Genomic DNA, 15596 nt, shown 5'->3' on the forward strand with positions numbered 1-15596 from the left:
TGAATCTTCTCTATCAAAATGTGGAGATTAAGTACATGTAACCCAAATTCTCTCATTATAAATATTATGTATTGTTAATGCTTTACTACATAGACAAATCAAAGTAGCAATCATGGTTTAAGATTCCCCAACTAGCTCTATCAACAAAATTAAAATAATCACTCTTTGGTAAAAATTTCAGCATGCTCTGAAAGCAAATCCTTTTTATCAAGTTTCGATGCTAAATTTATAATCCTTGCTTTTCAAATTTTCAGAATCAAAGCCCTGTTGGTAGCAAACATTCTTTCATTAGTTGGAGCTATCTTGATGGGGTTTTCGAAATTGGGACCATCTCACATTCTTATAATTTCAGGAAGAGGCATATCAGGACTCTACTGTGGTAAGTTGTGCACACATACACACACACACACCCTCCCACACAAACACGTGTACATCTGAAAATTATTCTCAAGGTAGATGTGGTTACATGTAGGGAACTTTTTGAGCATAAGGTGACATCACAAAAAGAAAAGATAATAGCACAAAGTTTCAGTTCTGAGTCAGGGAGGTTTGGGACCAGTAAGTGGAGTTGTAATGAGATGTTCTTATCCACAGCAATGACATCATTTCTAGTCATATGCTCCAAGACAAATTACTTTACTCTTGTTTTTCTTATCCATTAAATGAGAAGGATAATAATATCTACGTCATGGGGGTGCTTGTGAGAATATGTGTAAAATGTTCAGCATAGAATCTGACTACAGCTAGCTGTTATTATTACTTATGTTGTTCAGTAGACACTGGAAGACTGCTATGCCCAGAACCCCTAACTCTACCCTTATGGCTTGCCTGGCTACTGAAGTCTCTGTCTCTCCTATCTGGAAAGACCTTGATGTTCTGGCCCATCTCTCAGGCCACATTCCCTTACCCTATCTGCTTCCACACTTGGATGGTCCAAGTGTTAAAGTGAAGGTGGCCATAGGGAGAGGAGCTCAGGCAGAAGCAGCTGGTAGAGGAGTTCAGAATGGAGGAAAGATGCTTTTCCCATCTAAATATCTGAATCACTATTTCTTGGGAAGAGCTCTTCAATCTTCCTGAAGCAATTTAGCAGCGGCGGCCTGAAGAAAGGGAGGATAGTCCATTCTCTAAAATAGTCAAATCTTTTTCTCTTCAATCCCAGTAATACCCATTGTCCCAAATCACAGCCACTAATAATAACCGTTGCGGGTGAGAGAGGGAAGGTGAGCACACAAAATGCTGTATGAAATATTTCTAACACTTTTACCTGAAAAAGAGGAAAGACTACAATTCTGTTCATCTTCAATGATTGGTTGAACCAAAAGTCTGGTCTTCTGCATTGCAGGCAGATTCTTTATCAGCTGAGCTACCAGGGAGGCTCGAAATAAAAATCTAAGATTATTTAATTAAACGGCTTTTCTTGTTATTTTCAATGTTAATACAAATAACTGAAATGATAGTTTGATCAAGGTAAAGAGGCAACTCACTTATGGGAAGAGCTTTGGATTCAGAATGCATCAATTCTGGCACTGTCTTGGTCTGGCCTTAGTCATTGAATAGAAGGCTCGGTTTCCTCCTTGGTATTAGTTCCCTCTTACTGCTCTAATGAATTACTTCAAACTTAGTGACTTAAGACAGCACAAATTTGTTTTCTTACAGTTTTGAAGACTCAAATTCAGTTTCACTTGACTGTAAAATGAAACTAATAACACCATCAAAGAGGTCCAAATCAAGATTCTTCTTTATTTTCTCTCTACTTTTTGAAATACAATAAGAAAAAAAATTATAAAATATTTTTAGTGAAATTGAAAATAAATGTTATATACAGTGTGTAGCAACCTATTACTAGCATAACTAAGTAACTTGTACTCTCCAAGCACCTTCTAAAATTATGTCTGATTTTATTATGAGCATTAAAATAGCTAAAAATTAATGAAAATAAATTAATAACAATTAATAGAAAATACAATTTGATTTCGAGTTCGTAAGACTTCAGACCAGGTGGCCAAAATAGCTCAGTTGGAGAGAGCGGTTAGACTGAAGACTTCAGACCTTTGAGCTTATCTGCATTTTCTGTTCTTGAGGTATGTTTGGCCTTAACAAAAATACTACAGCCCAGAATAGGACCAAACAATGTTTATTTTTTATTTTTTTCCCCCTGCTTCTTTAAGATCAACAGACCACACAGCAGAGTTGCATGTAAAAGCAGAAATTTAGATGCTGTATCAGCCACGCAAATGTTCATGGGATATTAAGAACAATTTGGAGCATTAAAAAAATATTGAAACAATTCTCAAAAGCATCTTTTATACAAAGACCATACATTTCCATTTGATAGGCCCACAGTATATCTAAGAGGAAGCCTCTGACAAATCTTATTTTCAGAAAATGTCAAACATTGCATTCAGTTTTGCTCATTGACTAGTCTCTGACCTTTTTATGCTCTTAGCAAATGGCTAGAGTCTCCACCATTTTCAACATGATTGGTTACATCTGCATCTAGGAAAACTACAGAAGGCATAATGGTCTAGACTTTTCAAAATTTTGTTTTCTTTTAAGCATCAGAGGGCTTCCCAAGTGGCCCTAGTGGTAAAGAACCCACTTGCCAGTGCAGGAGACATAAGAAATGGAGGTTCGATCCCTGGGTTGGGAAGATGCCCTGGAGGAGGACATGGCAACCCGCTCCAGTATTCTTGCTTGGAGAATCCCATGGACAGAGGAGCCTGGCAGGCTACAATCCATAGGATCGCAAGGAGTCAGACACAACTGAAGCAACTTAGCACACATGCAAGAATCAGAAATCTTTATTCAAATAAAATCTTTTCTGAAGCCCATTATTTAGAGAAAATAAAGAAGCTAGGTTGCTCTGGTTGGAGTAATTGGGGGAGGAGCCCCTGAGTCCCTTAACTCCTAACACCTCTCTCCACACCCCACCTCTTAAGTGTAATTTTGAGGCACCTCCACATTGTAGAAACTCAAGAAGGGCTTGTAGTTCTCCTGCTAACACTCTATTGCACTGTGATCTTGGGTAAGTCATTTCTCACCTTTATCAAGTAAAGAGGTTGGCATAGATATGTTCTAATTTCCTTTAATCCCATGATTTTAGAGTAAGAATATTACTGTATTTTTAAGAATATTGTTAAAGCATTCTTCAATCTCTTTTCTGAAGATAACCTAAGGCATCATGATACAAACTCAACATTAACATGAATTTTTTAACTAAATAAAGGCAATGCTATGAATAATTGCCAGATGAATGACTAACCATCTCCCTCTATTTATATCTCCAACTACAATTTCATTTGGAGTCTCATCAACAAACATTCTTTGCATAAATCGTGTCTGCAGTTGGTGACAAGGACTCCTCCTTCCAATAAACTCAGAATGAATACTGACTGTACTTAAATAAAGTTACTGCTGTTGATGTCATCCTGATTACACTTTAACGTGTATGTTCATGTTTCACTCAGGGCTAATTTCAGGCTTGATTCCAATGTACATTGGTGAAATTGCTCCAACCACACTCAGGGGCGCTATCGGTGCTCTTCATCAGCTGGCCATTGTCACGGGCATTCTTATTAGTCAGGTAAAAACTCCCATCCCCTCCCTCACCCATCCTCTACTTTACCCAGCTTCTCTCCCCCTGACTGCCACTCTTACTGTAAAACAACACAGAGGAACAGACAGTTTCACAAGTGGTCTCAGAGGTGGCAGTACAGAGACATAGGCTTTTTAGTAGCTCAAAGTTAAAATATTACTAATCCACGCCTCACTTTTCCCCTGGAAGCTGTGGTGGAGTTGGCACCGAAGGTGACCTGGTAAGCCAAGTCTTAACTACTGGAGCTATTCCAGAATTAAATTATTCCATTTAGATTTCAAGGGAAAAAAATTTCAAAATTTTGGCTGCCTGGGTTTCCTTTTTTCTTAGCATCTTTCCTGCTCAGATTTAAAATGCAAAGGATTGCAGTAGCAGTTCTTGTTCAGTTACCTTATTCTTTCCTTCTCTCCTGTGTTCTCAGAGGGAGTCCTCAGAACCTCAAACTTATGACTATCCAGAGGATAAACTACTTTGCAATAGGGATCACAAAACTAGCTCTCTCAGAGTAATTGCTTTATCTATGTAACCCATTCTATTTAAGTTCTGGGTAATTGTCCAAAGTTATGCATGATTTTTGCTGTTGTTTTAGATATCAAATGTGTGCTTAGAAGTTTGGTTGATTTCTATCCTAAATGTCCCATAGGAGTTAATGAAAACAAATCTAGGTGAACTCTTTGTAAAACAGAGTCCCTAATTCAGTTAAGGAGAGACATACTAGTAATAATTTCCATCTTAAGCATATTTGTGCATACTTGAATCAAAGTTGTCAGGAATTACTATCAAATAGCCAATGTGCCTTTCCAACAAATTGTTTCAGAAGGCAGCTCCAAAGTGATGTGTAGTTGATATGCTTCCTCCCTGCCTTTTCAGATCGTTGGCCTTGACTTTATCCTGGGCAATCACGAGCTATGGCACATCCTGCTTGGCTTGTCTGCTGTGCCAGCCATTCTCCAATGTCTGCTGCTCTTCTTCTGTCCAGAAAGCCCCAGATACCTTTACATCAAGCTGGATGAGGAAGCCAAGGCAAAGAAAAGTAAGTCTATGGTGGTTTTCCTTTCTTCCTATTGTTTTGGAATTATCAGTTAATGAGAAACAGTACACATGAATGGATACTCATGAAACTGGTACCAATGCTTTTCAAATGAAGTCAGTGATTATATGTAAGAATATGCATGATCACTTAATATGACTGGTACATGGCATTTTGCAACCATAAACATTCACACAAGCCCAAATAGAAAATCCACATGCAGTGTATTGAACTCAGAGACTTCTAACAGACCATTCCTACATTGTACTTCTATGATAATGAGGAATAAGATGAAGCCAAATGTTTTGCTTTCTTAAAAAATAAAAAGACAGGATTTAACAAGAAAGGATTTCCAACACCCATTCTATTAGGTAATAGAATGGGCTATGCAGAACTGTAGTTCTTTCATTAGCATAACAAAAATAAATTTATTTTTGTTTTGACCTGAGTTGTGTCAACCTGATCATTTTGGGGGACAGGCTTGAAAAGACTCAGAGGAAGTGATGATGTCACCAAAGACATCACTGAGATGAGAAAAGAGAGGGAAGAAGCATCAAATGAAAAGAAAGTCTCCATAATTCAGCTCTTCACCAATGCCAGCTACCGACAGCCTATTCTAGTGGCATTGATGCTGCACGCGGCTCAGCAATTTTCTGGAATCAATGGGGTAAGTTTAAGAACACCCTCCCTCACTCTTAAGAGCAAAATGAACTAAGACAGATGAGGACAGGAGTTTAAGTTTAAGTAACTAAAGGACATGTTAAAATGCTGACATCACAAATATCTTGAATGAGCATTAATTTTATCTTGCCTAGTCTGCTTTCTAAATTTACCTTACAATTTTTAAAAGATGTCAGTGATCAGTGGTCTGCATGTCAATTAAGATGAAGATTAAAAGGCAAGTCATAATAAATACAAAAGAGGGCAAAGGAGAATAAATATACCAAGAAGACTGAATTACTATGGGCTTCTAGAGTTGAGTATCAAATTTAGGATTTCAGATAGCCTAGGCAGAAGGACTCATGGTTCCTGCTATCTATTTAAATGAAGTGTAGCAGATAGCCTAGTGCAAAGAATTTTCCTGCCATCCAAGAAATTTTCACTGTTTGGGGAGACAGCACACAAAATAAACAATAGAAGGAACTGATATGATATTGGTGAGTGAGGGTAATAGAAAAGACATGATTGAAAAGCATACTGAGTACTAAACTAGCTAGCTTTTAGGTTTTGAAATCTTTGTATTATGCAGACTAAAATTGTCTTACTGACGGTTAGCTGCTAGAAGAAAAAAATTAAGCATTTGTTAAGAAACCAGATTTTAAAAACCACGTAACCCCATTCAATGCTGTTAAAACTGTGATTTGGGCTTCTACAGTGAGTCAACCCCAGATTCACAGACACTGTGGGGGTGACTGATAGATGGGCAGAGACTTAGAGGAAGCAAAGAATGTATTTCCCCCGAGGTGAAGGAAAAGGAGACCTGAGCCTCATTCCACAAGCTGAATGCTCTGCTCTGGCCTCTGTCCTCCTTTAAGGGTCCTTGATGTTGATTTTTTTAATCTCTTAATTCTTTATAACTTTGGGTCTCAGAGACCAAATCTCTCTGAGCTCTCTCTCAGCTCTACGAGTATATCCAAGAGCACAACGCTTAATCTCTCTGAGTGTCCCTGCTTTAGCTTCCATCCCAGTGCCTGGCTTAGAGGCATCCAGGAAATGTTGAACCAGAGGCTTCTGGGTAGGATCGTGTGCGGTGAGTAATCCATTCCTCACTGAACACAGTCTGAACAGTCATCCTGCATCAGGCTTGTCTGCAGGACGAGGCTGTAGGAAAGGAATGACAGAGGATGACACAACCAAAGAAAATGACTGTTATGCACATAAAGATGTAACTAATAATAAAGGCTATTAAGGAGGCTGTGAATCAGATTTCTCCATTTGGATTAAGTGCAATGAAACCAAAATTCTTATACACACTGGTTCAGTTCAGTTCAAAGTTGCTCAGTCATGTCCGACTCTTTGTGACCCCATGGACTGCAACACGCCAGGCCTCCCTGCCCATCACCAACTCCCGGAGGTTACTCAAACTCATGTCCATTGAGTCAGTGATGCCATCCAACCATCTCACCCTCTGTTGTCCCCTTCTCCTCCCACCTTCAATCTTTCCTAGCATCAGGGTCTTTTCAAATGAGTCGGTTCTTCAAGTGGCCAAAGTATTGGAGTTTCATCTTCAGCATCAGTCCTTCCAATGAATATTCAGGACTGATTTCCTTTAGGATGGACTGGTTGGATCTCCTTGCTGTCCAAGAGATTCTCAAGAGTTTTCTCCAACACCACAGTTCAAAAGCATCAATTCTTCTGGGCTCAGCTTTCTTCACAGTCCAACTCTCACATCCATACATGACTACTGGAAAAACCATAGTTTTGACTAGACAGATCTTTGCTGGCAAAGTAATGTCTCTGCTTTTTAATATGCCCTCTAGGTTGGTCATAACTTTCCTTCCAAGGAGCAAGCGTCTTTTAATTTCATGGCTGCAGTCACCATCTGCAGTGATTTTGGAGCCCAAAGAAATAGTCTGTCACTGTTTCCAATGTTTCCCCATCTATTTGCCATGAAGTGATGGAATCAGATGCCATGATCTTAGCTTTCTGAATGTTGAGTTTTAAGCCAACTTTTTCACTCTCCTCTTCCATTTTCATCAAGAGGCTGTTTAGTTCTTCACTTTCTGCCATAAGTGTTGTGTCATCTGCATATCTGAGGTTATTGATATTTCTCCCAGCAATCTTGACTCCAGTTTGTGCTTCATCCAGTCCAGCATTTCTCATGGTGCACTCTGCATATAAACTAAATAAGCAGGGTGACAATATGCAGCCTTGATGTACTCCTTTCCCAATTTGAAACCAGTCTGTTGCTTCTTGACCTACATAAAGATTTCTCAGGAGGCAGGTCAGGTGGTCTGATATTCCCATCTCTTTAAGAATTTTCCATAGTTTGTTGGGATCTACACAGTCAAAGGCTTTGGCATAGTCAATAAAGCAGAAGTAGATGTTTTTCTGGCACTCCCTTGCTTTTTTGATAATCCAATGGATGTTCAGTGATTTGAACTCTGGTTCCTCTGCCTTTTCACTGGTAAGAGTGCAAATTGACACAACTTCTTTGGAAAACTATTTGGTAGTATCAATCAAAGCTGAGAAAACACATACATTATGATCCAACAATTCTATTCCGAGGTGTAAATGTGTATGTATTTTACCAAAAGGCTTGTACTAGAATAGAATGTTCATAGAAGCACTATTCATAATCACTTTAATGATAACTACCTAAATAACCATCAATAGTAGAATGGGTGACTAAATAGTAGAATGGGTAACTAAATTGTGGTATATTACTATGATAATATGCTAAATAGCAGTGATAATAAACAGCCTGCAAATGCAACAATGTGGATGATTCTCACAAAGGCAATGTTGATGCCAGATATAAAATATACATCAAGCAGTTTCACTTATATCAAGTACAAGACTAGGCAAAATTTATCTACAATGGTTGAAGTTGAAAGAGTTTCCTTTGAAAAAGGGTGACATTTAGGGGGCTTCCAGAAGGCAGGAAATGATTTATTTTTTACCTAGATTATACGGGGGTGTTGGAGAAGACTCTTGAGAATCCCTTGGACTGCAAGGAGATCCAACCAGTCCATCCTAAAGGAGATCAATCCTGAGTGTGGAGGGACTGATGTTGAAGCTGAAACTCCAATACTCTGGCCATCTGATGCAAAGAGCAGGCTCATTTGAAAAAACCCTGATGCTGGGAAAGATTGGGGGAGGAGAAGGGGACAACAGAGGATGAGATGGTTGGATGGCATCACCAACACAATGGACATGGGTTTGGGTGGACTCCGGGAGTTGGTGATGGACAGGGAGGCCTGGTGTGCTGTGGTTCATGGGGTCGCAGAGTCGGACACGACTGAGTGACTGAACTGAACTGATACAGGTGTGTTTAGTTTGTGCAAATTAATTGAGCTGTACACTTAAAGGATATATGTACCTTTTTGCATGTATTTTAACTTTAAGAAAAAGTTTTAAAACTGAAAAAAGTTAGATGCAGATGTCGAGTTTTCAGCTGAGTATCAGGAGATTTTAAATGATTGGAAGTTTTACACACTAAAGGGAGATTGTGATTTCTCCTTTTCTGGAAGAAGAGGGATAATAAAACCTTTTGGGATCTCTCGAAACTCTGGTTCCATTGAAACACTCAAAAAATAAACAACCTAAAATAATTCTTGCATTAAAGCCTTAGCACTAGGCTTCTTGATTAAAGCTAAACTATTCTCATCTTTCAGATATTTTACTACTCAACCAGCATTTTCCAGACAGCTGGAATCAGCCAGCCTGTTTATGCAACCATTGGAGTTGGTGCTGTCAACACAGTTTTCACTGCTGTCTCTGTAAGTGAAATACTCTAGATAAATATTCTGCTTGTTCCTCAGTCCAGAAATAGGAGTGAAAAAGCCCTCGTAACATAAAAGCAACCTGTGATTTATTGTCCGCAAGTACTAGATATGTAGATAGAACCATGTGCGTCACAGGAAGAGTCCTAGATGTGAATAACCAACCACTGTAGTGAGATTAGGCATAACTGAACATGTGGATCAATGGTTCTCCCTATCTCCCAAAGATGTCACTTGTCACTCACTTGTGAATCAGGAACTCACTTGGGGACAAGACACTTGGTATTTTTGTGTAAATACCTAGGCTTTTTCTCCTTTGTTCTGTACTTATGTCCCTTAATATTAGCAAATGTGTGTATGCATGCTCAGTTGTGTCTGACTCTTTGCAACCCCACAGACTGTAGCCCACCAGGCTCCTCTGGGATTTTCCAGGCAAGAATACTGGAGTGGGTTGCCATTTCCTACTCCAGGAGAATCTTCCCAACTCAGGGATCGAACCCTCTTGCGTCTCCTGCATTGGCAGCAGATTCTTTACCACTGTACCACCTGGGAAAGAAAGTGTGAAAGTGTTAGTCTTTCAGTCATGTCCGACTCTTTGCGACCCCGTGTACTGCTGTCCATGGGATTCTCCAGGCAAGAATACTGGAGCAAATTGCCATTCCCTTCTCTGGGGGATCTTCTGGATCCAGGGCAGATTCTTTACTGTCTGAGCCACCAGGGAAGCAGAGAAGCATCCTGGGAAGCACCACGTGGGAAGCCCCTGATATTCGCAAACAGCTTGTCATTTCTGTCAGTACTGGATCTTCCACCTTGATTCCTATCCTTCCATGGTTGAAATTTTTTATCCTGATATCTTAGGGGGAAAAAAAATTTTTTTTAAATAAACATTGTCCTCTCGATTAAATATCTAAGCCTCTAGCAAAATTAAACTGATTGAGCAGATTCTTATGATGTTAGGCCATTGGACAGAGCTTCCAGGCAGCTCTGAGGCTTCTCGTATAGCTCTGTTAGAAAAGCATCTGCCTGCAGTGCAGGAGATCTGGATTCAATTCCTGGATCAGGAAGTTCCCCTGGAGAAGGAAATGGCAACCTGCTCCAGTATTCTTGCCTGGAGAATCCCATGGATAGAAGAGCCTGGCAGGCTACAGTTTATAGGATCACTTGTTTTTCATTCTCTGCACATGGACTTTTAACTATTACCTAGAGTGGTCAATAATTACAGCCTTGCTACCTAGATCAAAAGGCAAGTTTGTCCAGACCACATTAAACAGAACTGGACCTTGGAAAGAGAAGGAAGAACAGATAATAAGGGAACACCAGTGCTTATGCCTTTAGAGTTAATGCTTGTTCAATCCAAAAGGCCACTCTAAAATCAATAAAGGATTGGTACTGGGATGGAATCCTAGCAACTATTTGCATCCTTTTGTCTCCTGAGATAATATTTTTGCAAATCTCACTTCAACATATTTTTCTCATATAGAGATTGTGATTAAAATATTTTATGTGTAACAGGATTTGCTATGTGAAGAATCAAGTTATCAAGATCAGGGCAATCCAAACTGTAAGAATGCCTAAAGAAACTACTGTAAAATTCCATTGTTGTCCACCCATCCAACCCCACCAACTCCATGGAGTGGGAGGAGTTTTTCCAAAAATAGTGTCCTGATTATTTTGAATATACCTTTTTAGAAGTCATCCTTTTATTCTGTGAACATTTTTGCAGGAGTGACATAATTTTAAAACTCTAATCAGCCATCTAATGAACCCTCCAGGACTACAAATAATATTTAACACTTTTAATTATATTTATTTTTGAAAAGTTTTAAAGTTCAAAGAAATACAAAAAGGATAACCTCTCAATCATCCGGATTCTCTTGCCAAAATCAGGCAATGTTACCGAATTCCGTGTATCCATTCAAATAAAGATGTGCAAATAGGAATATGTACTGATAACATAGTAATGTTTCAACAATTTGGAGGGAATATAATCCTTTTTTTTTTTTCCTGAATAAGTATTTGAAGAGAGAGACTTTCTAAACTCGCTGCTGAATGATGTTCCATATTTTGTATTTTCTTTTACACTAATGATCCAGTAGATGGAAACCTGTAATCTTGAGTGAGAAAACAAAACAGAAAGAAATATGAAGCCAACGGAAAGACAGCATGGGTCTAGAGGAGAAAGAGGCCTCCAAGTAGGCATCGAGGGTCTGAGTGCTGCACACTGTCTGTGGGGAAAATGGAAGTTAAGGTCAGGTGTCCAGGTCTCTAAGACCTGACCAAGTCTCACCCTGTGTCTGTGCTCACCTGGCCCCAAGGGAGTCTGGCTCAATTTTCAAGGCATGTAGTTTTAGAATTTATAATCCTATCAGTAATACTTGTTCAGAAATAGAAGAAACAGATGTAGTGAAAGCCCTTTTTGCTGAAGAAATGCTCCAGTTTCCTTGGTGGCTTGACATGGTGTCATCAAATCAACTTTAAAAGTCATAATATAGAGAGAGTCAAAATATATAGAGAGAAATTTTATAAACTAGAGGAAGTTTTGTTTTTCCCACTTCATTCTTAACAATTAAATATGGGTTCCTTGCTTACCACTCTGAAGTGATCTGAAAGCCTGAGAAAAAGGGGTTTTTTCACTGTGAGTGAAAAGAAATGTTTCTCAGATATTTTCAGAGCCAAAGCTCACTGCACTAAGAGTATTGGATTGCTATTGATTTACTGATAGATTTATGAGAATAGCCAAGTGAGAAATTATGACACGTAATTTTTGTGTGTGTTTGACTCACCAACCTTGGCAATATTCCAAGGATCAAGCCAGAGTCTATTCAGCAAACTCTGGTCCTTGCTAATTGTAAATCTTAAACATTAGTGCAAAGATTCCGACCCAAAGGAATTGATGCCAAGTCTCCTAAAATAGGATAAAAAAGCAATTTAACCTTTTGCTTTAAAGTCTTATCTTTTCAAGTGGATAGTTCATTACCAAGACCAAGTACTTTCAGGCTCACCAAAAAAAATACAGACCTGACTCTTTAGTGAGATGATCAAATTCTGTATTTTTCCCCTGAGTGGTCACAATTTGTCTTTGTTTGCAATAAGGAAGTTGGATGATGATAGTTGACACATCAATAATCGCACTGTTTCAGAAGTCTGCAGTGCTCAAACGCTTTTAATTATAACTTAGGATAATTATCATAAGAGAAATTAATGTCATTTTTATGTAGACCCTTCATATTTTAAGGGTAGAGGAAATACTGGACATCCAAGATGTCCAGTCTCTAACTATTGCACCCAAAGTGATAAACATCAGGTGGTAATAATGCTATGGTTCTTTCTCTAGAATGACCTGTTCAAATCAACGTGACAAAAGGAAGACAGCATCTGTTAATCATCTCTGGTCACTGAGACCAGTTCCACCTTTCTGGGCAAGAGTCACTTCCCTCCTTAATTCCACATCTGCAAAATGAGATAATAGAATGGCTTCTTCTCAGCTGTATAAATTTAAAAGATCTCCTCGGCAGTAAAAACTATTTAAGTATAAAGCCACATGTTTTAAAACTTTCCTAGGTGTTCCTTGTGGAGAAGGCAGGGCGACGCTCTCTGTTCCTAATTGGAATGAGTGGAATGTTTGTTTGTGCCATCTTCATGTCGGTGGGACTTGTGCTCCTGGTGAGTCTGGTGCCTGCACTGAGATTTTTTGTTACCCAGTGATAGCATTTCTGAGCCCCAAGTTAAACATCTGAGACTTACTTAACAAAATAAAGCAAGAGGAACAGCATATAAAACAAAAGAGAAATGTAAAGAAAAAGAATTAGCTTCAGGGTTTAAAGACTGAATATCAGCAAGTGAATGGTGCTTGTCACCCAGAGACGCAGGGTGTATAATAACCAGGTTTCAGTCCTGGCTCTGCCACTTGGCTGCTTGTGTGACCTTGAACAAGTACCTAGACCTTTCTACCACTTTACAGGGTGTCGCGCATCCTGTCTACCGAGCTTGGTATGAGTAGAAGCAGAGGTCACTGGATCCTTGCTTTGCTTCTTCCACAGGAAGAGTGACTAGGAGGCAGAGAAAATCCAAATCCACAGGATTTCTTATAGCTCAAAAGATTTAAGGATGACTCGGACAAGGAAAAAAAAAAAAACAAAACTCGTCTATGACTCATTGGAAAAGACCCTGATGCTGGGAGGAATTGGGGGCAGGAGGAGAAAGGGACGATAGAGAATGAGATGGCTGGATGGCATCATCGACTCAATGGACATGAGTTTGGGTGAACTCCGGGAGTTGGTGATAGACAGGGAGGCCTGGCGTGCTGCAATTCATGAGGTCGCAGAGTCGGACACGACTGATCGACTGAACTGAACTGAACAACTGGAATAACTTATACTTAATTGAACATAAGCACATCAGTGAAAGTGAAGTAGCTCAGTCGTGTCCGACTCTTTGCGACCCCCGTGGACTGTAGCCTACCAGGCTCTTCCGTCCATGGGATTCTCCAGGCAAGAATACTGGAGTGGGTTGCCATTTCCTTCTCCAGGGCATCTTCCCAGCTCAGGGATAGAACCTGGGTCTCCCACATTGCAGGCAGACGCTTTAACCTCTGAGCCACCAGGGATTCCCATAGCACATCAGGAAGAGTGCTATGTCCCCTCTGAACTCAACAAGGACTTAGCTACAGGAAGAAGCAGTCAGTGATCCCAGTTCCACTTTTATTTTGTTTTTCTTTTCTCCTCAGAGTAAATTCCCTTGGATGAATTACGTGAGCATGACAGCCATCTTCCTCTTTGTGTGTTTTTTTGAAATTGGGCCAGGCCCCATCCCCTGGTTCATGGTGGCTGAGTTTTTCAGTCAAGGACCACGCCCTGCTGCTTTAGCAATAGCTGCGTTCAGCAACTGGACAGGCAATTTCATTATAGCTCTGTGTTTCCAGTACATTGCAGTAAGTAGCCTAGTTCTGTGCAAACTTACTGAACAGAAGATAAGGTTTAACAGCTGCTAACTGGGACTCTGTTTCTTCTCTGCAGGACTTCTGTGGACCTTATGTGTTTTTCCTTTTTGCTGGTGTGGTCTTGGCCTTTATTCTGTTCACATTTTTTAAAGTTCCAGAAACCAAAGGAAAATCCTTTGAGGAAATCGCAGCAGAGTTCCGAAAGAAGAGGGGTTCAGCTGAAACGCCAAAAGCTGCTGTAGAAATGGAATTCCTCGGACCTACAGAAACCATGTAAAGATAACCTGCTTTTTGACATGAACAATAACAGGAAGAAAGCAGTGTTTTTTAATGACACTTTTTTGAGAATTTTATATCTGTATCTTGAAGTATTGTTTTATTTTTTATAGAGACTTTATAGGCTCTGATCAGAAGTATCATCAAATATTACAAAAAAGTATTTTTTCTTTTAACTTAGAGAATCTATATTGGGTGGTAAGACTATAAGAAAACCAAAAAATCTAGCTCATTTTGTTACACTAACTGGCAAGTACATTTAGTACCAAAAATAAATTTTTTTTGTTACTTTGATGACCAAATGGTTTTTGTAAAATTAAACACTAAACGGCTTGGTCATTTAGCCTGGGTTATCAGTTAATAATAACAACTATCATAAACTTGTGCTAATTCCTTGCTGGTTCAATCCCTTGAGCTATATTTTTGTTTTGCTTTTTTATTAACCACAGCCTGGTTTTCTGAGTTGTCTTATAAAATACATTCAAACAGTGATAAATTAAACATTTATCTCCTCAAACTTCAAATAAGATACAGCAGTCTAACGCTGGAAATTGGAAGCAAAAGATTGTTCTGTTTGTTAAAAAATATTTTCTGAACTATTATGTTTTAAAATAGGTTGAAAAGGTAGGGTTGGAAGATCCTGAGGGTGACTTCCTGAAAATTCAAAAACATTGAATTTCAGCCTTGATCAAAATCCTTATTTAATTTTCCTGGAAAGACTGAGTTCCCAAACACAAAGTAATCATTCTTTTTGGTGTTTCCTTTTTCGCCTTGGCAGTATATGGAGCTATCTAAGCTGTTCTATTACAATTACTAACATTATTGTATACTACTTATGTGCCAAGCACTAAGTGCTTTTACTTATGTAGACAAATTGGAAATACACAGATGATTAAACAGACTTTCACTCAGTCAATTTTGCAACTATGGAAATAGAGTTCTGAAGGATACCAAAGGCTTAGCAGGGAGCTGAAATATCTCCAGGCTCTTTTCCTCACAAAGTGGAGCACTGAATCACTCCTTTTTACATTTGCTTTAATGTATGGAAGAGAAAGGCACTTTCTCTTTTTAAAAGTTCTTTTTAAGAGTGGGAAAAAAAATACTGAACACTTGAGGGGCTTTTTTTTTCTTTGACCAAAGTTGTTTACCTTTATGTAATTTGACATTCCAAGCAACATGAAATTATTTCTTCTCACTTTGATTTTTGTTTCTTTTCAGCCAGTTTGGGATCAACTATGTTCCCTTAGCTGTTCTGGGACACCAAGTGAGCTTAAATAGTTTGGTAGACTTTTTTTCTAAACTGTGAACTCA

The 15596-nt window shown here is 39.0% G+C and overlaps 1 protein-coding gene across 1 annotated transcript in view; it reads left to right on the forward strand.

The window, feature by feature from the left end:
- The window catches only part of SLC2A2 (solute carrier family 2 member 2), a 29762-nt gene extending 15090 nt beyond the window's left edge, over positions 1–14672 (forward strand). The window contains exons 4-11 of the mRNA XM_055570332.1: positions 255–379; positions 3468–3583; positions 4466–4628; positions 5105–5292; positions 8963–9067; positions 12632–12733; positions 13797–14000; positions 14086–14672. Coding sequence (XP_055426307.1) covers positions 255–379; positions 3468–3583; positions 4466–4628; positions 5105–5292; positions 8963–9067; positions 12632–12733; positions 13797–14000; positions 14086–14286 — 1204 coding nt within the window. The 3' untranslated portion in view covers positions 14287–14672. The remainder of the gene's footprint in view (positions 1–254; positions 380–3467; positions 3584–4465; positions 4629–5104; positions 5293–8962; positions 9068–12631; positions 12734–13796; positions 14001–14085) is intronic.
- The last annotated feature ends 924 nt before the right edge of the window (positions 14673–15596 follow it).

This window comes from Bubalus kerabau, chromosome 2 (genome assembly GCF_029407905.1).
Source record: "Bubalus kerabau isolate K-KA32 ecotype Philippines breed swamp buffalo chromosome 2, PCC_UOA_SB_1v2, whole genome shotgun sequence".
In the NCBI taxonomy this organism is placed as follows: Eukaryota; Metazoa; Chordata; class Mammalia; order Artiodactyla; family Bovidae; genus Bubalus; species Bubalus kerabau.